The sequence below is a fragment of the Pochonia chlamydosporia genome, chromosome 7, assembly GCF_001653235.2.
Source record: "Pochonia chlamydosporia 170 chromosome 7, whole genome shotgun sequence".
NCBI lineage: Eukaryota > Fungi > Ascomycota > Sordariomycetes > Hypocreales > Clavicipitaceae > Pochonia > Pochonia chlamydosporia.
The window spans coordinates 773,470-788,395 of NC_035796.1; the positions used below are offsets into that span (position 1 = coordinate 773,470).

Consider the following 14,926-nt stretch of genomic DNA (forward strand, 5'->3'; position numbering starts at 1 on the left):
TGAACCAGTTGACCTGAACGGATCTGTCGGGAAGCTGAGATACAAGGACTGCTGGTCTGGCAGCAAAGATTGGTTACTGGACACGCAAGTGGGACAATCAATTGATCCTTGCTGGATATTACGGAGTACGGACATGGAGACTTGACATCAAACTAGACCGGACCAGTTGACCTGGAATGCCTGGCAGCTCCAATCAACTTCAATGTTCAATGTTGACTTAAGACGGCTTCGCGTCAGGTACCTAGCCTGCCTGGCCTAAGCTTACCTGGTCCGCACCACACTGTGCACCAGACACCAGACCAGACACATGCATGCTTGCATCCATGTCCATCCTGTGCTCGTCTCTATGACGCCACTCCCTGCCAGCATTTGAAGGACGGAAAACTGTCACCACCAGACGTAACCAACTTGCGTCGCCCATGCTTGTCTTTCCCAAGTCTCTCGAGCAACAGTTTGTCTTGTCCTCGCAATCTTTCATTTCACAGTGCCTAACTCCCAGGCGCGCCCCACGCCAATTGACTTCGAATAGCCTATGAAGCTCTTTGATCCCTGGTTATGCCGCTTTAGCAACCGGACTCCGTGACTTGTCTGCTGCTCTTCAGGTAGCCGTCAACACAAAACATGCGAGCGCGCAACGTCTCCCAAACAGCTGCTGGTCTGGCACGAACCGCCAATATCCGGCAGTCGACTCGTATCGTTGCGCCCCAATGGAAGAATTCCATGGCAAAATTGGCTCCTGGCCGCCTAATGCAAGCTCGAACATATATCAATGTCTCTGGGGTCCGGTCTGAAATAAGGGACCGCGCTCGTGGTAACCTAGGCTCCTTTGTACAGCTTCGCCCGTTATCTGGAAAGCCTCTTCCCCAGGTCAATTCATGGGTAGTTAATTTCTGTTACAGGGCCGGCGCCTGGCTTGGAATTTCTGTAACTGTACTTGGTCTTGGCGTGGTTGGCTTCTTCCTCTACGACGCCACCACGTACAAACATGAAGGAGAGCAGAGCGACATCAACGTCTCCCAACTAGCTCTGCAGCCCCGACGAGGTGGCCCCGATAATCTACCGATTGCCGAAGTGTTTATTGACGACGACGATTGTGAAGCCAAGAAACAAAACAAGGACAAACCCAAGCTCGTCGTTCTCGGTGGAGGCTGGGGAGGTATTGCTCTCCTCAAAAGCCTAAACCCTGACGACTATCACGTTACGGTAATCTCACCGACTAATTATTTTCTCTTCACACCAATGCTTCCTTCGGCGACTGTGGGGACCCTGGAATTTCGATCTCTTGTTGAGCCTATTCGCCGAATTCTGAGTCGAGTCAATGGGCACTTCATTCGCGCTAAAGCTGAGGATGTTCATTTCTCTGATAAGTTGGTTGAGGTGTCTCAAGTGGATAGCGAGGGAAAAGAAGTTCGGTTTTATGTCCCGTACGACAAATTGGTAATTGCTGTAGGCTCTGTAACAAACCCTCACGGTGTTAAGGGCCTTGATAATGCCTTCTTTCTCAAGGACATCAACGACGCCCGGAAGATACGCAACCAGGTTATTCGAAACCTTGAGGTTGCTTGCTTGCCTACGACATCAGACGATGAACGGAAGCGACTCCTTTCCTTTGTCGTGAGCGGTGGAGGGCCGACTGGTGTTGAGTTTGCTGCAGAAATGTACGATCTTTTGAATGAGGATCTTACTCGGCACTTTCCGCGGTTACTCCGAAATGAAATTTCCGTTCACCTCATCCAGAGTCGCAGCCACATTCTCAACACATACGATGAAACTGTCTCCAAGTATGCCGAGGATCGATTCGCTCGAGATCAAGTTGAGGTTCTCACCAACTCGCGAGTGAAGGAGGTTTGCCCCGACAAGATCGTTTTCACACAAAAGCAACCAGATGGTACCCTTGTCACCAAGGAGCTCCCTGCGGGGTTTGTGCTCTGGTCTACCGGCGTGTCCCAGACTGCGCTTTGCCAGAAGCTAGCTAAGAAACTGGGAGATGTGCAGAGTAATCGCCACGCCTTAGAGACTGATACTCATCTGAGGCTGAATGGAACGCCACTAGGTGACGTGTACGCGATTGGAGACTGCTCTACTGTTCAAAACAATGTTGCGGACCATATTATAACGTTCCTCCGAACTTTGGCATGGAAGCACGGCAAAGATCCTGAGATTCTTCAGTTGCATTTCAACGATTGGCGGCAAGTTGCACATGACGTGAAAAAGCGCTTCCCACAATCCGTGAATCACTTAAAACGGCTAGACAAGCTGTTTGCCGAGTTCGATAAAGATCAGTCTGGAACCTTGGATTTTGGAGAGCTACGAGAACTTCTGAATCAGATCGATAGCAAGCTAACCTCGTTGCCAGCAACGGCTCAGAGGGCACACCAGCAAGGTTGTTATCTCGCCCAGAAGCTTAACAAGTTAGCACATTTGTCAGAAGGGCTGTCAGCCAACGATATTCGCGATGGCGATCTCGACGCTGCAGCATACAAAGCGTTTGAATACCATCATTTAGGAAGCTTGGCATATATAGGAAATTCTGCTGTATTCGATTTGGGCGAGGGCTGGAGCGTGGCTGGTGGTCTTTGGGCAGTGTATGCATGGCGGTCTGTCTATTTTGCCCAGAGTGTTAGTTTCCGCACACGTTGCTTGCTGGCGATGGATTGGGCTAAACGCGGCTTATTCGGACGAGGTGAGTGTCAAAAAGAGTTTGCGATGCAAATCTTGACAAGTTCTAAACCCACGGGCGTTGACCTGCACTAACCTGTGGATAGACCTGATGAGCTTCTGATACACACCTGAGTCGGGACGTGGCAACGTGGTCGTCGTGTATAATGATTTAGGTCCAGGTTCAAGACAGCATGACTAATTGCTGGGAAATTGAGGTTCTAAATGGCGAACCCCTCTTGCAGAGCAAACATGTCCTATTTTGAGCATTTTATTACAATGCGGAAGATATAGTGTCTTACCCATAGAGAAGGACTTCTTTGCTGTCTATTTATGTTTCTCCCTGAAGCGGTGTGGTACCTATGATTTACAAGACAAAATCTTTGTGACTCCATTTTTCTGTGACCTTTCTCTTGCCTTGTTTCTTGAATGGAATGTGTCTTCTGCTCTCGATTCTCCCTCGAACAAGCATACTTCGATATCGATCCTTCAAGAGATTTCCCTCAGGTTTCAACAGCCGTAGAGACTCCTCCAGTTCATCCGGCAAGACCAGCTCGAGGTCTTTCTCAGGCAACTTGAACTTCCCAAGCTGCCTCCTCCTGAGTTTATCATCGCCAAGCTCGATGCCAGCATTAGAGCCCTCTACTGTTATGGCGGATTTGGTCTGCTCCCGATCCAAAACCTCAGCTGCAATCTCCTTGATCCGCTGTTCTTGTGCCCTCCTTATCTTCATAGCAGCTTTGTGTTTAGCAAGCCTCTCTTCCTCCTTTCGACGCTTGATGCGATTTCTTTGGGCTGGGGTCTTGCGCTGTGGTCGCTTGGTGTTAGGCTTTTCGTCTTCGACGCCGCTTTGAAAACCCTCCCACTCAGAGTCGTCTTCCCACTCAGACATGTTTGCCCGCTCTTCAGCCGCCTCGGCTTCAGCAGCGGATCGAGCAGCTGCTTCTTGTTTTTGTCTTTCTACTTCTTCTAACTCGACTTTTCGCCGCTCGGCTTCTAAAACTTTGGCGCTTTCCTCTGAAAGCCGGGCTTCATAATCCGTGGACAAGGGATTGTAGCTATATCCTCCGCCTGGCTTTGGAACGGCGGCAATCGACTTACCACTGGCGGCCAAGGAAATCGGCCTTTGTGAGAGAGATTTGGGTTGCTTAACAGAGTCCGGAACTGGCAAGAAATCGAGGACATTGTCAGTTTTTGTGCTGGGCGCATCTCCCCAAACATCATACGTTGCATCTTTCGCCTCAACAGTACCACCATGATGACCATCCGCGACACGCCTTAGACGCTGTAATTCCTTATGTGGTACCCAATCAGTGCGCAGTCGCTTTGTAGAGAGGTCTTCGTTGCTGGTTTTCTCCCCAGGTCGCTTTCGCAAGGAGACAGCCGGAACTGCAGATCGTTGAGCGAGGATCTCATCCGCTTTGAGGCCCTTTTTGACGTGCTTGGGAAATTGTTTCGAGATTCTGGAGTCACCTGCCAAGTCAATGGTAAAGAGCTCTGAAGAGTCTTTCTCTCGGATAACACCACTGTAAGAAAAAAAGTCAGTGCGCGAGGTTATTGCAGAGGGATACAGTGTTTCGTACCCCCGAATAATTTCTTCATTCAGTTCCTCCAGGCCAAGTTGGACGTCAGTCACATCAACATTCTTCCGCCACGCCTTTTTCCCTTTTCTCGATGGCTGATTGAATTGCCTTGGGGCATCTCCAGAGCCCTTCGATTGGGAACTAACGACAGGCATGATGTCCTTTAGAAAACACGGTGCCGCTCGTTAACGATGTATTTCGGAATGTTCAGGCGTCAATCATAGTTTGGTCGCCCGGAGGCAGTTTGAAATTTGGTGTCAAAATATTTTTTAGTGGAGCTGGGCTAGCTCAATGAGGCGCTCCGTAAAAAACGGGCATGCAAATGAGCCTCCGTATTTCATGGAGGTGCACAGCAAGTGAGCCAACCCCCTACCTAGGTACTAGGTACTTAAGTAAGCTTTGATTTCAATGGGGACCACATGCAGCCACGACTCCGTACATGTATCTGCCTCCAAGGTACCTATAGGCAGAGGTTACTCTCAATTACCACCAGACCCCTGAAGTACTGGTCACTGGTGGTTGCCTCTCCAAGACCTTGACAGCCAGGCAGTTTCCATGTCCAACATCCCACCACCAGACTAAACCAAGACCAGACTGCACGTGCGTCCACTTCTCAGTCGGTCAAGGCCGCTACACCACGGGCAGCTTCTCGTCTTGATTAGCCAACGCCGAAGCTGCCACACGCTGCACTTTTGGCCCATGCTGTGGCGATCCATCAATGAGCATATTCGCATTCTCCTAATTTTGCACAGTCTACTCGCAGCCACGGTGCCGCACAATCTGGCCTTTGACCGTTGTCGAAAGCTAATACTTCTGGGTTCTGGATCTGTTCAACCTCACCCTGCGTATTCGTATTAGGATCCAGCAACGACCCAAACCGCCGCCCCTTCCCTCCGCCGACGACGGCCTCTATCTTACACCGACGCTCCTTTTCTGCCCATCGATACACCCGAGGTTATACTTGCATATTAGCTTTGACTTGTATTCAGCATGGCGCAAGCAGGGGGCTCTTATAACAACCCCTTGAAGAAATTCAAGTATGCGTTCTCTGGCGTGCGGTGTGATTTATCTGACAATGGTTTTTCAGGCTAGTGTTCTTGGGAGAGCAGAGTGGTACGTCGATTACGACAAAAGCTTTATCATGGCAATCGTAACTAACACCGCGCCGCGCAGTGGGCAAAACCTCTCTCATTACACGGTTCATGTATGATTCGTTTGATAACATGTACCAAGCGACGATTGGCATCGACTTTCTATCCAAGGTGAGCCCGTCGCGACCTTTCACAATGTCCTACATATTGACATGCACAGACCATGTATCTCGAAGACCGCACTGTTCGATTACAGCTGTGGGACACAGCTGGACAAGAGAGGTTTCGAAGTTTGATTCCATCGTATATTCGTGATTCAAGTGTGGCGGTGGTCGTCTACGATATATCTAGTATGGAGTCTCTCTTCCATTGCGCTGAGGTCATCGATCTAACCAGCACTCATCAGATGCAAAATCATTTCAAAACACGAAAAAATGGATCGACGACGTGAGGGCGGAACGAGGCAACGATGTCATTATTGTGTTGGTTGGTAACAAGACCGACCTGAACGAGAAACGCGAGGTTACTACTCAGCAAGGAGAAGACGAAGCGAAGAAGAATAACTTGATGTTTATGGAGACGAGCGCTAAGCTCGGCCACAATGTCAAAAATCTATTCAAGCGGATAGCACAGGCATTACCGGGTATGGAAGGCACCGATGCTGCCGCACAAGCATCTAGTCAGAGTAAGATTCACGACTTCTTAGTTTCCGGTCAGCACTTGCTAACATGGCGCGTCCGCAGTGATTGATGTCAAAACAAATACATCACAGCCTGCTCAAGAAGGATGCTCGTGCTAAAGGTGCTGCGCGGTGTAAAAGGGGGATGCCGCGATATCATTTGCATACCTCTGCAACAGCCCTGTGGAAGCCGACCGACGTTGCTCACGAGTGTATGATTGGGGTGCACGAGCTTGTATAATACAACCAGAACCACGAGCCCACGATCGCTACGGACACATAGTAATAGGTGACTTATATTTGGAGAATATCTACTCGCACTTTGCACTAGTCTGTACTCAACGCTGAGAGCTTTGTCGACTTTTCTATGTACAAGTTGCTCCCGTTCCTAGCCACAAGGTGAGTATCTACAGCACCGAATGTAGCCGTGGACCTTTGCAAAATGGTGTTTTGTGTTGTGACATCTTTGTATATGCCATCATAGGAGCCGGAAAATGATTGTTGGCAATGTTCGCCTTTACCATATATTCTCTGCGAAACTAGATACTCTTTGTTTTGAAGGGGAATTTCTAGGTTGGTCTCAGGGTCACGTGACCAATTTGGGATTGTTCGAAACTGCGCTCGAAACAGTGTATTACATCACCTGCCCAACCACGACGTTGGCGAACACGGGAGTGGAGATTTCGAACCCCTGGTGCACCTCCACAGTGGCACAGTTTTAACATCATCTGGTCCGTTTCTTCCGGCTTTCCCTACCAGCTCCAGATCCTTAATCACCTCTGCGTACTTCCCTACAGCGACCTACAGTCGTCAAAAATCTCCTGCAGTGCGCTTTGGAAATCATGTCAAAGTTTACAAGGCTATACCTGAGAGCTCCTCGACCCCAGGTAAGATATACGGCTACCAATTGATTCGGCACCTTTGCGACTTGCTAATGAGAATGTAGAGCCTATTCGGCCTGGTGAGCCTTCAGACGGGAACAGAGCTCATTTCCCTGGCGTTGGTATTCAACAAGGTTACGGGAGTGTACGGGCTATTGGCGATTTTGACCGGCTATCAACTCTCTTTGCTACAACTGTCTACATACGTATACTCAATTGGCATACTGGGACTGCTAGTATACCTTATACCCCATATCCGACGACAGAGCCCATTCGAATGCTTGGCATTAGCGTGGTTGTATCTCTTAGACACGGCGATCAACGGAGCATATACGGCCGCGTTTGGACTCGACTGGTATTTCGCCAGCACAGCAACCAGTGGACCAGATTCGAAATCGACAACTCTCCCGGAGATTGTTGCAGAGGGTTTTGAAGGTCTTCGACGAGAGAGTGCTGTTCATGGCAAAGTCGTACCGCAGGAGACGGCGACTAGCATGGTGTTGATCGTGGGACTAACACTAATTCGAGTATACTTTAGCTTGGTGGTCATGGCGTTTGCCCGTCAAGTATTGCAAAAGTACATGCAGCTAATGATACTTGAAGGGCCTGGTGTAGATGAAAACGAAGGTCCTTTTGCGGCTGACTTGCCGGACGGCGATGGCCGAAAAGGACGGCTTGGAAGAATAATGGTGTCTTTTGGGAAAGGATACTGGCTAGACATTCCCGGATCAGAGGATTGGGAGAGGAATGTGCACAGAAAATCGCACAATGGTGGGACTCTGGCAGGTCAGGTGTAAAATGAAGCTTAGCATATGTGAGACGATGCGTTGGGAGCGTCAACTGGAAGGCCACGGGTTCGTGACCCGACCCGACTTCCATGTATTATACAGCTGAATAGAACTGGAAAGATTAATGGTAGTCATTTATGTGCGCCTCAATCCTGCGCCCACTTTGGAAGATTTTGTGTGTGTACGTCTTATGACTAGATTCGGTCTATTCTAAATTGTAGTACACACTGTACACCCCTTGCTTGCCACAATTGTTACGATACGAGATATTGTTCCATTTGGGTTGAGGCTTTACCAAACCTTAACGTGATATAGGAACCACCGGCCAAATACGTTGGGTTGCTCTTCCATTTTGCCATTTGAGGTGAACCAGGCGGAATGATTCCAACGCTTACCCGGAGGTTGGATCTATGAATGGATGACAGTGACTGTAAGGTCGATACACTGAATCGCCTACGTGGTTCAGCATGGCCGCTATTCTCGCACACTTGTAAACTGTGTGAAAGTAAAGTTTGGATTTGTTAGTGTCTTGATTGGGAAGTGCATATCGTCGAAACAGTACAGCAACGGAATCACTGTCGATGGATGCAGACAGATGACTACATTTCCACACGTATGCTATGGAAGTACCAGTTTACGATTAATCGCGGTTGGGGGGAACTCAATCTGGTATCACCAAATTGCAAAAGGCACTTAAAGCAGATTTGCGTTTGCAGCGGCCCTCCTTCGTAACATGGAAGGAGGCAAGCACTTAACACTTCCCTTTGTACCCCGTAAGTACGGAATTGCTACCTGGGTAGATATTCGCTTGGCATGGCCTTTTTAGTGACAAGGTAATGAAATTTTTGGATGGCACTCGGTGATTTGTAGTGAAGATCAGTCACCCCTAGCTCCAAGGACGAAAGTTGTGATGAATGGCGTGTGTCGGGCGTCGGGCGTCGGTCTGTCGGCATAGCGGAAGTCGGGTGGTCTTGGGAGATGGTTGATGGCGACATTTTACTGTCTGGCGCGACAATTAACGAGAAGAGATACTGCACTAGCTGTATCGCACAGAATATGTACAGTACCGGTAGGTACCAGTACAAAATACAGTACAGTACTTACGGTATTATAATGACTGTCGAGGAATGAAGAAAGACTTGCCGTGGTGCGTGCAAACATTGTTGTAGCAAAAGTGCTGTACTCAAAGTCATGACAACTGGGTGATGTACCTAGGCAGGTAGACATAAGATTTGGCTAGATGTTGGCAAAGCACCTGGACATGGAAACAAAAGGCCAACTGTTTTTCCACGCCTACGTTCAATGTTCCTACTGCACATCAGCCGTAGTGCATGTGTAGAGAGTCTCGTAAGTACTACTCCATGGTCTGGTCAATGGAACAGACTCGACTCTCAGACTCCTGCCTGTGCCTTGGATCCTGGCTGCTCAAGTGGATGGCAGGATGGCCGGCGCCGATGGCCCACGGCACTGACATCGGACCACCGCAAATCCAGCGAGGGAAATTTGTAATGTGCGATCTCGCAATCGCCCCCAGTGCATACTTGGAAGCGCTAAACGATCACGCAATCCTGGGAAAAATGATTACTATGCGGGGAATGGAGCCAGAGGGGCGGCTGCAGACTCAAAGTGAGAGCCACTCGAGCCACCAGACTCATTGAGCTACAAGCCGTCCATCCAGTTTGGGCACTTGACTGCCAAACTGCGTATGCTGCAAGCATTGGAGGCACGGCCAGACCCTCCGTCTACAGTCCAATGTCCAATGATGAGCAGCTGCCATGTGGGAGGCTGCGAGCTTTTTCTGGGTCTTGCCGGCTCCACAGGTTATTGCCCACCGAGCATATGATGGAATATCTGGTGGTGGGAAGACACAACGTCTCGTCTTCACCCGCTGGCAGCATTGAATCATGCTATTAAAGTCTTGAACAGTACTTACCAGACTGTACAGTACAGTATTGCACAGCACTATACGTCTTGGGCGATTCCGGCGTAAGACCCCGGTCATGCTTCCGCCCTAGTCAAGACTCAAGAGCCCATTGTGCCCATTGCTATCCGAGACTCTTCTTTTTCTGTATTTCTCCCACTCTCCGACTGCAAATGTCGTTTCTCTTCAGGCAAACTCAAGACTCTGGCTCTGGAGAAGACAGGATGGATGCGTCTCACCACATTCGGACACCAGAGGAGGCTGGTAAGTGCTATACACTATACGCATACTTCCTAGCCTTTGCCTCCCAGCGAAGGCATTGCCGACTTACATCATAAACGCAATCTTCGTTCCCTTGTGACCCAAACATTTTGGCCGCTTGCGACCCGACTTATCACCTCTACCCAGCATGAAGAATCTGAGACACTAGCTGGTTCATGGATGCTGACTCTGATTGCCTCCATCTATAGTCGCCAGAATCGCCTACCTCTCCAGCGATGTCATTCTGTCTGTCCAGCCATCCCTGGCCACAGATTCCGAGTTCTCAACTCATCTCAAGCGATTCGCCAGTCGCCACGACCCTGGCTTAGTTGCTTCTAGCCCGAACGCTGTGCCGAATGTAAGATGACTACAGAATTGCACATCCTGCCCCCCCCCCCCCCCCCCCAAAACTTTCCTCGTGCAATCTGTCTAACGCCAGTTTTTGATAGGTTCAATCAATTCGACACAATGCTGACCCTTTGCTATCCGTGTACTCGCCAATCCGCTCTGGAAAATTGGTGTCCATTACTGCATCGTCGACTATACTGCTACCTGCAGTATCCCATCTATACAAGCTCGCCAACTATCCTGTTGTCCTTCATGTGTCCCTGCAACCCCGGAAGCATGCAGATTATTCGTCCATCACCGCCATCCGTAACGCCGGCTGGACATTTTTGCAATCCGAGACCCTGCAAGAGGCACAAGATATGGCCATAACTGCCCATGCACTAGCAGTCCGCACGGGAAAGGCTGTCGTTCACTTCTTTGCGCCGGGAGCATCGATCAATGACAAACCTATATCCATTGAGGACACAGGTATTTTGAGAGATATTCTTGACATTGAAAGCGTTCGCCGCTTCCAAGCCGGGCAAGTCTCCGTAGCCGGTATCTATGCCGACGATGGCCATGTTGCTGTCTCATCCGACCACCCAGAAGCCATTGCAAACGGAAATGTTTCCAGACACGCCGCGCTTCAGCCGCCGCCCAGCGCCGATGCCTCCAAAGCTACCTCGGCGGGCACTTCTATCAAATCTAGTGAGGCATCCACCCCTGTCGCACCATCCTCTGTCGCGACTACGGTTGAGGCTCTACCTCCCCAGGTTTCTTCTGAAGATATTTACACTTGCGCAGCTCGCATTTGGTCCCAGATCAAGACTGCATTAGGCAGGGAGTACGCTGCCTTTGAATACACCGGCCCAGCAAAGGCTGAGAATTGTTTACTCGTATTCGGATCCGACACTGGCTCTTTCGCAGAAGCTGTGGATAATGCCAAGGCTGATGAAATCTTCGCCAACGTGGGAATCTTAACCCCGCGCTTATATCGTCCCTGGATCGGCTCTAAACTGGTGGAATCTATCCCAACTTCTGTCAAACGAATTGCTGTGTTGGAACAAATCCATAGAGCCACCACGAAATGGGGCCCCGTGTTGATAGATGTTCTCTCGTCCGTCAACCGCGGCCCTGGAAACGTGGAGGCAATCGTTGGATATCAGCTGGGTTACATCGCCCCGACGACGACGACACAGGCTCTGAGAGGCATTGTTCAAAATCTCACTTTAGACAAGCCTGTTCAAAATTTGGAGGTCGGAGTCAAGACGATTCCAGAGCAAGCTGCTGGCTACGAGCTAGATAAGCCGCAGTTAGAGAATGCCTATTCCAAAATCTTAGACCAGGTCTTTGGAGACAGGATGTATATCTCCAATGCCCTGCAATCCAAAAATACTGGGGTTTCTGAGTCTATTTCCGCTAGCCCCGAATTCGGATTCGGGTCACTCTTGGCTCGCAAGGAATACCGCACCAAATTTGTATCAGAAGTGAAGGATGCAGCAAGTAATGGTGCCTTCGAGTCAGACGAGCCCAAGAGTTGGTTGGCACGATGGGCTGTGCATGCCAATGATGGAGCCAAAGCGGAGGACATTGGCGACAACGTGGTTTCAAGGTTGGAAGCTGATGGCTCTTCTCTAGCCAAAGAGCTTCTAACCAGACGCAACCTCTTTCGTAAGGAATCCCTATGGCTGATGGGCTCGGACTCTTGGGCATACGACCTCGGAAACTCGGGAGTTCATCATGTTCTCGCCTCCGGCGAAAACGTCAACATGCTCATCATAGATTCTACGCCTTACTCAGAAAATTCTACCCCGGACCCGGTCCGCAGAAAGAAGGACATTGGCCTCTACGCTATGAATTTTGGCAATGTCTATGTAGCATCGACAGCCGTGTACAGCTCGTACACGCAGGTATTGCAGGCATTATTAGAGGCCGACAAGTTCAATGGCCCTTCAGTTGTCTTGGCTTATCTCCCTTACTATGGTGAAACCGATTCTCCACTCACTGTACTTCAAGAGACGAAGAAGGCTGTGGATGTCGGCTACTGGCCATTATATCGATGGAACCCAGACAACGAACGCAAAGGCGAGCCGAATTTTTCCCTAGACTCTGAGGTCGTGAAGCAGGAACTGAAGACGTTCCTGGCGAGGGACAACCAACTCACCCAGTTGATGAAAAGAGAACCCAAGTTTGCTGCTGCCTTGGCACAGGACTTCGGAACTGAGGTGCGAGCTCAGCAAAAGAGGAAGGCGAAGGATGCGTACAATCAATTGCTGGAAGGCCTACTTGGCGCACCACTCACAATTCTTTTCGCCTCTGATAATGGAAATGCTGCTTCCGTTGCCAAGCGGCTTGGCAACCGGGGAAGGGCTCGGGGATTGAAAACGACTGTGCTGGCTATGGAGGATTATCCGCTGGAGGATCTGCCACGCGAGGAAAACATTATTTTTATTACTTCCACAGCTGGCCAGGGAGAGTTTCCTCAGAATGGCTTACCATTCTGGGATGGTATCAAAGACAACACTGATTTGGATTTAGCCACCGTGAACTTTTCTGTCTTCGGCCTTGGCGACAGCCATTATTGGCCTCGAAAGGAGGACAGAATTTTCTATAATAAGCCCGCAAAAGACCTTGATCGAGTTCTTGGAAATTTCGGAGGCAGACGCTTTGTTGAGGTCGGCCTTGGTGATGACCAGGATCCAGATGGCTATCAAACTGGTTACCAGGAATGGGAACCCAAGGTTTGGCAGGCTTTAGGAGTGGACAAAGTTGAGGGCCTCCCAGAAGAACCTCCTCCAATCACGAATGAAGACATCAAGATTGCGTCGAACTATCTTCGAGGCACGATTTTGGAAGGACTCAAAGACACATCCACTGGTGCCATATCCGCTTCTGACCAACAGCTTACCAAGTTTCACGGAACATACATGCAAGACGACAGGGATGTTCGGGATGAACGAAAGGCCCAAGGCTTGGAGCCCGCATATTCTTTCATGATTCGATGCCGACTACCTGGTGGGGTCGCGACACCAAAGCAATGGGTCCAGATGGACGATATCAGCACAACCTTGGGCAATGAAACTATGAAGCTGACCACCAGGCAGACCTTCCAGTTTCATGGTGTGGTGAAGGGCAAGTTAAAGCCAGCAATGCAGGCTATCAACCGTGCACTTATGACCACCATCGCTGCTTGCGGTGATGTCAACCGAAATGTCATGTGCAGTTCTCTTCCGACTGAATCACGGTATCAGAAGCAAGTGCATGCATGCTCTCAAAAGATCAGTGATCACCTTCTCCCATCCACTAATGCCTATCATGAAATTTGGCTCACGGATGATGATGATAAGAAAACTCAAATTGCTGGCGAGGCAGTTCAAGATTTTGAGCCGCTTTACGGGCCAACGTATCTTCCCCGAAAATTTAAGATTACAATTGCCATCCCCCCTCACAACGATACTGATGTATACGCGCACGATATCGGCCTAATTGCTATTAAGGGTGCTGACGGAAATCTCGAAGGGTTTAATGTTCTAGCAGGCGGCGGCATGGGAGCAACCCATAACAACAAGAAGACGTATCCACAAACTGGCCGTATGATGGGTTTCTGCACCGCAGAAGAAGTTCACATTGCATGTGAGAAGATCATGCTTGTCCAGAGGGATCATGGTGATCGTAAGAACCGGAAGCACGCGCGACTCAAGTATACTATTGATGACATGGGAGTTGATGTTTTCCGTGGCAAGGTTGAGGAACTTTGGGGCAAGAGATTCGGCAAAGAACGGGCCTTTGAATTCAAGAGCAACGTTGACACTTTTGGCTGGCAAAGGGATGAGACGGGCCTTAATCACTTCACATTTTTCATCGAGAACGGTCGAATTGAAGACACACCTGATTTTCAGATGAAGTCGGGCTTGCGGGAAATTGCAAAGGTACACAAGGGGGAGTTCCGTCTAACAGGAAATCAACATCTTATTCTCAGTAACGTCAGAGACGAGGACGTTTCCACCATGAAATCACTCATGAAGAAGTTCAAACTGGACAACGTTCAATTTTCCGGTCTCCGCCTCAGCTCGTCTGCTTGCGTCGCCTTCCCGACATGTGGACTGGCCATGGCAGAGTCGGAGAGATATCTGCCAGTTCTCATTTCCAAATTGGAGTCATGCTTGGAGGAATGTGGCTTACGACAAGATTCTATCGTCATGCGAATGACTGGATGTCCAAATGGCTGCGCCAGACCATGGCTGGCAGAAGTAGCATTCGTCGGTAAGGCATATGGTGCCTATAACATGTATCTTGGCGGTGGATACCATGGACAGCGCCTAAACAAGCTCTATCGCTCCAGCATCAAGGAAGAAGAGATCTTGACCATCATGAAGCAACTCTTGAAGCGATATGCAGTGGAACGTGAGAACGATGAGAGGTTTGGGGACTTTTGTATTCGTGCCGGCATCATCAAAGCTACGACAGATGGGCAAAATTTCCACGATGATGTGAGTTCAGCTTCTGCATGCTCCACTGGAGTTGTTGTTCTTTTCTGTCTCGCGAATGGCAATATGCTAATGAACGTTTCTTATAGGTTGATGAAGAGGAATCAGATGACGATTAAACTATGCCTCGAAGAATGTAGGCATGTAAACAGGTTATTTTGGGTAATAGAGATTTCTCCTTGCTTAGGGTTTTGAAAAGTACAGGATATTTTGCCGTGTATTTAGAACACAGGCAGAGTGAGACGAGGTT

At 49.4% G+C, this 14,926-nt stretch overlaps 3 protein-coding genes across 3 annotated transcripts; 2 read left to right on the forward strand and 1 right to left on the reverse strand.

Moving 5' to 3' along the window:
- Window positions 1-621: 621 nt before the first annotated feature.
- VFPPC_07122 (NADH-ubiquinone oxidoreductase) lies at window positions 622-2,782 on the forward strand (the record flags this gene model as incomplete). The annotated part of the gene is made up of 2 exons (XM_018286036.1): window positions 622-2,683; window positions 2,766-2,782. The coding sequence occupies 2 exons, from the start codon at window positions 622-624 to the stop codon at window positions 2,780-2,782; spliced, it is 2,079 nt and encodes a 692-aa protein (XP_018139931.1).
- A 243-nt stretch (window positions 2,783-3,025) lies between these two features.
- Window positions 3,026-4,396, reverse strand: VFPPC_07123 (60S ribosomal biogenesis protein Nop53; the record flags this gene model as incomplete). Its single annotated transcript, XM_018286037.1, has 2 exons — window positions 3,026-4,184; window positions 4,242-4,396. The coding sequence occupies 2 exons, from the start codon at window positions 4,394-4,396 to the stop codon at window positions 3,026-3,028; spliced, it is 1,314 nt and encodes a 437-aa protein (XP_018139930.1).
- Window positions 4,397-9,774: 5,378 nt separating this feature from the next.
- On the forward strand, window positions 9,775-14,795 carry VFPPC_07126 (sulfite reductase beta subunit; the record flags this gene model as incomplete). Its single annotated transcript, XM_018286039.1, has 4 exons — window positions 9,775-9,865; window positions 10,072-10,220; window positions 10,312-14,679; window positions 14,766-14,795. 4 exons carry the CDS (start codon window positions 9,775-9,777, stop codon window positions 14,793-14,795), a joined length of 4,638 nt encoding a protein of 1,545 aa, XP_018139928.1.
- Window positions 14,796-14,926: the final 131 nt, after the last annotated feature.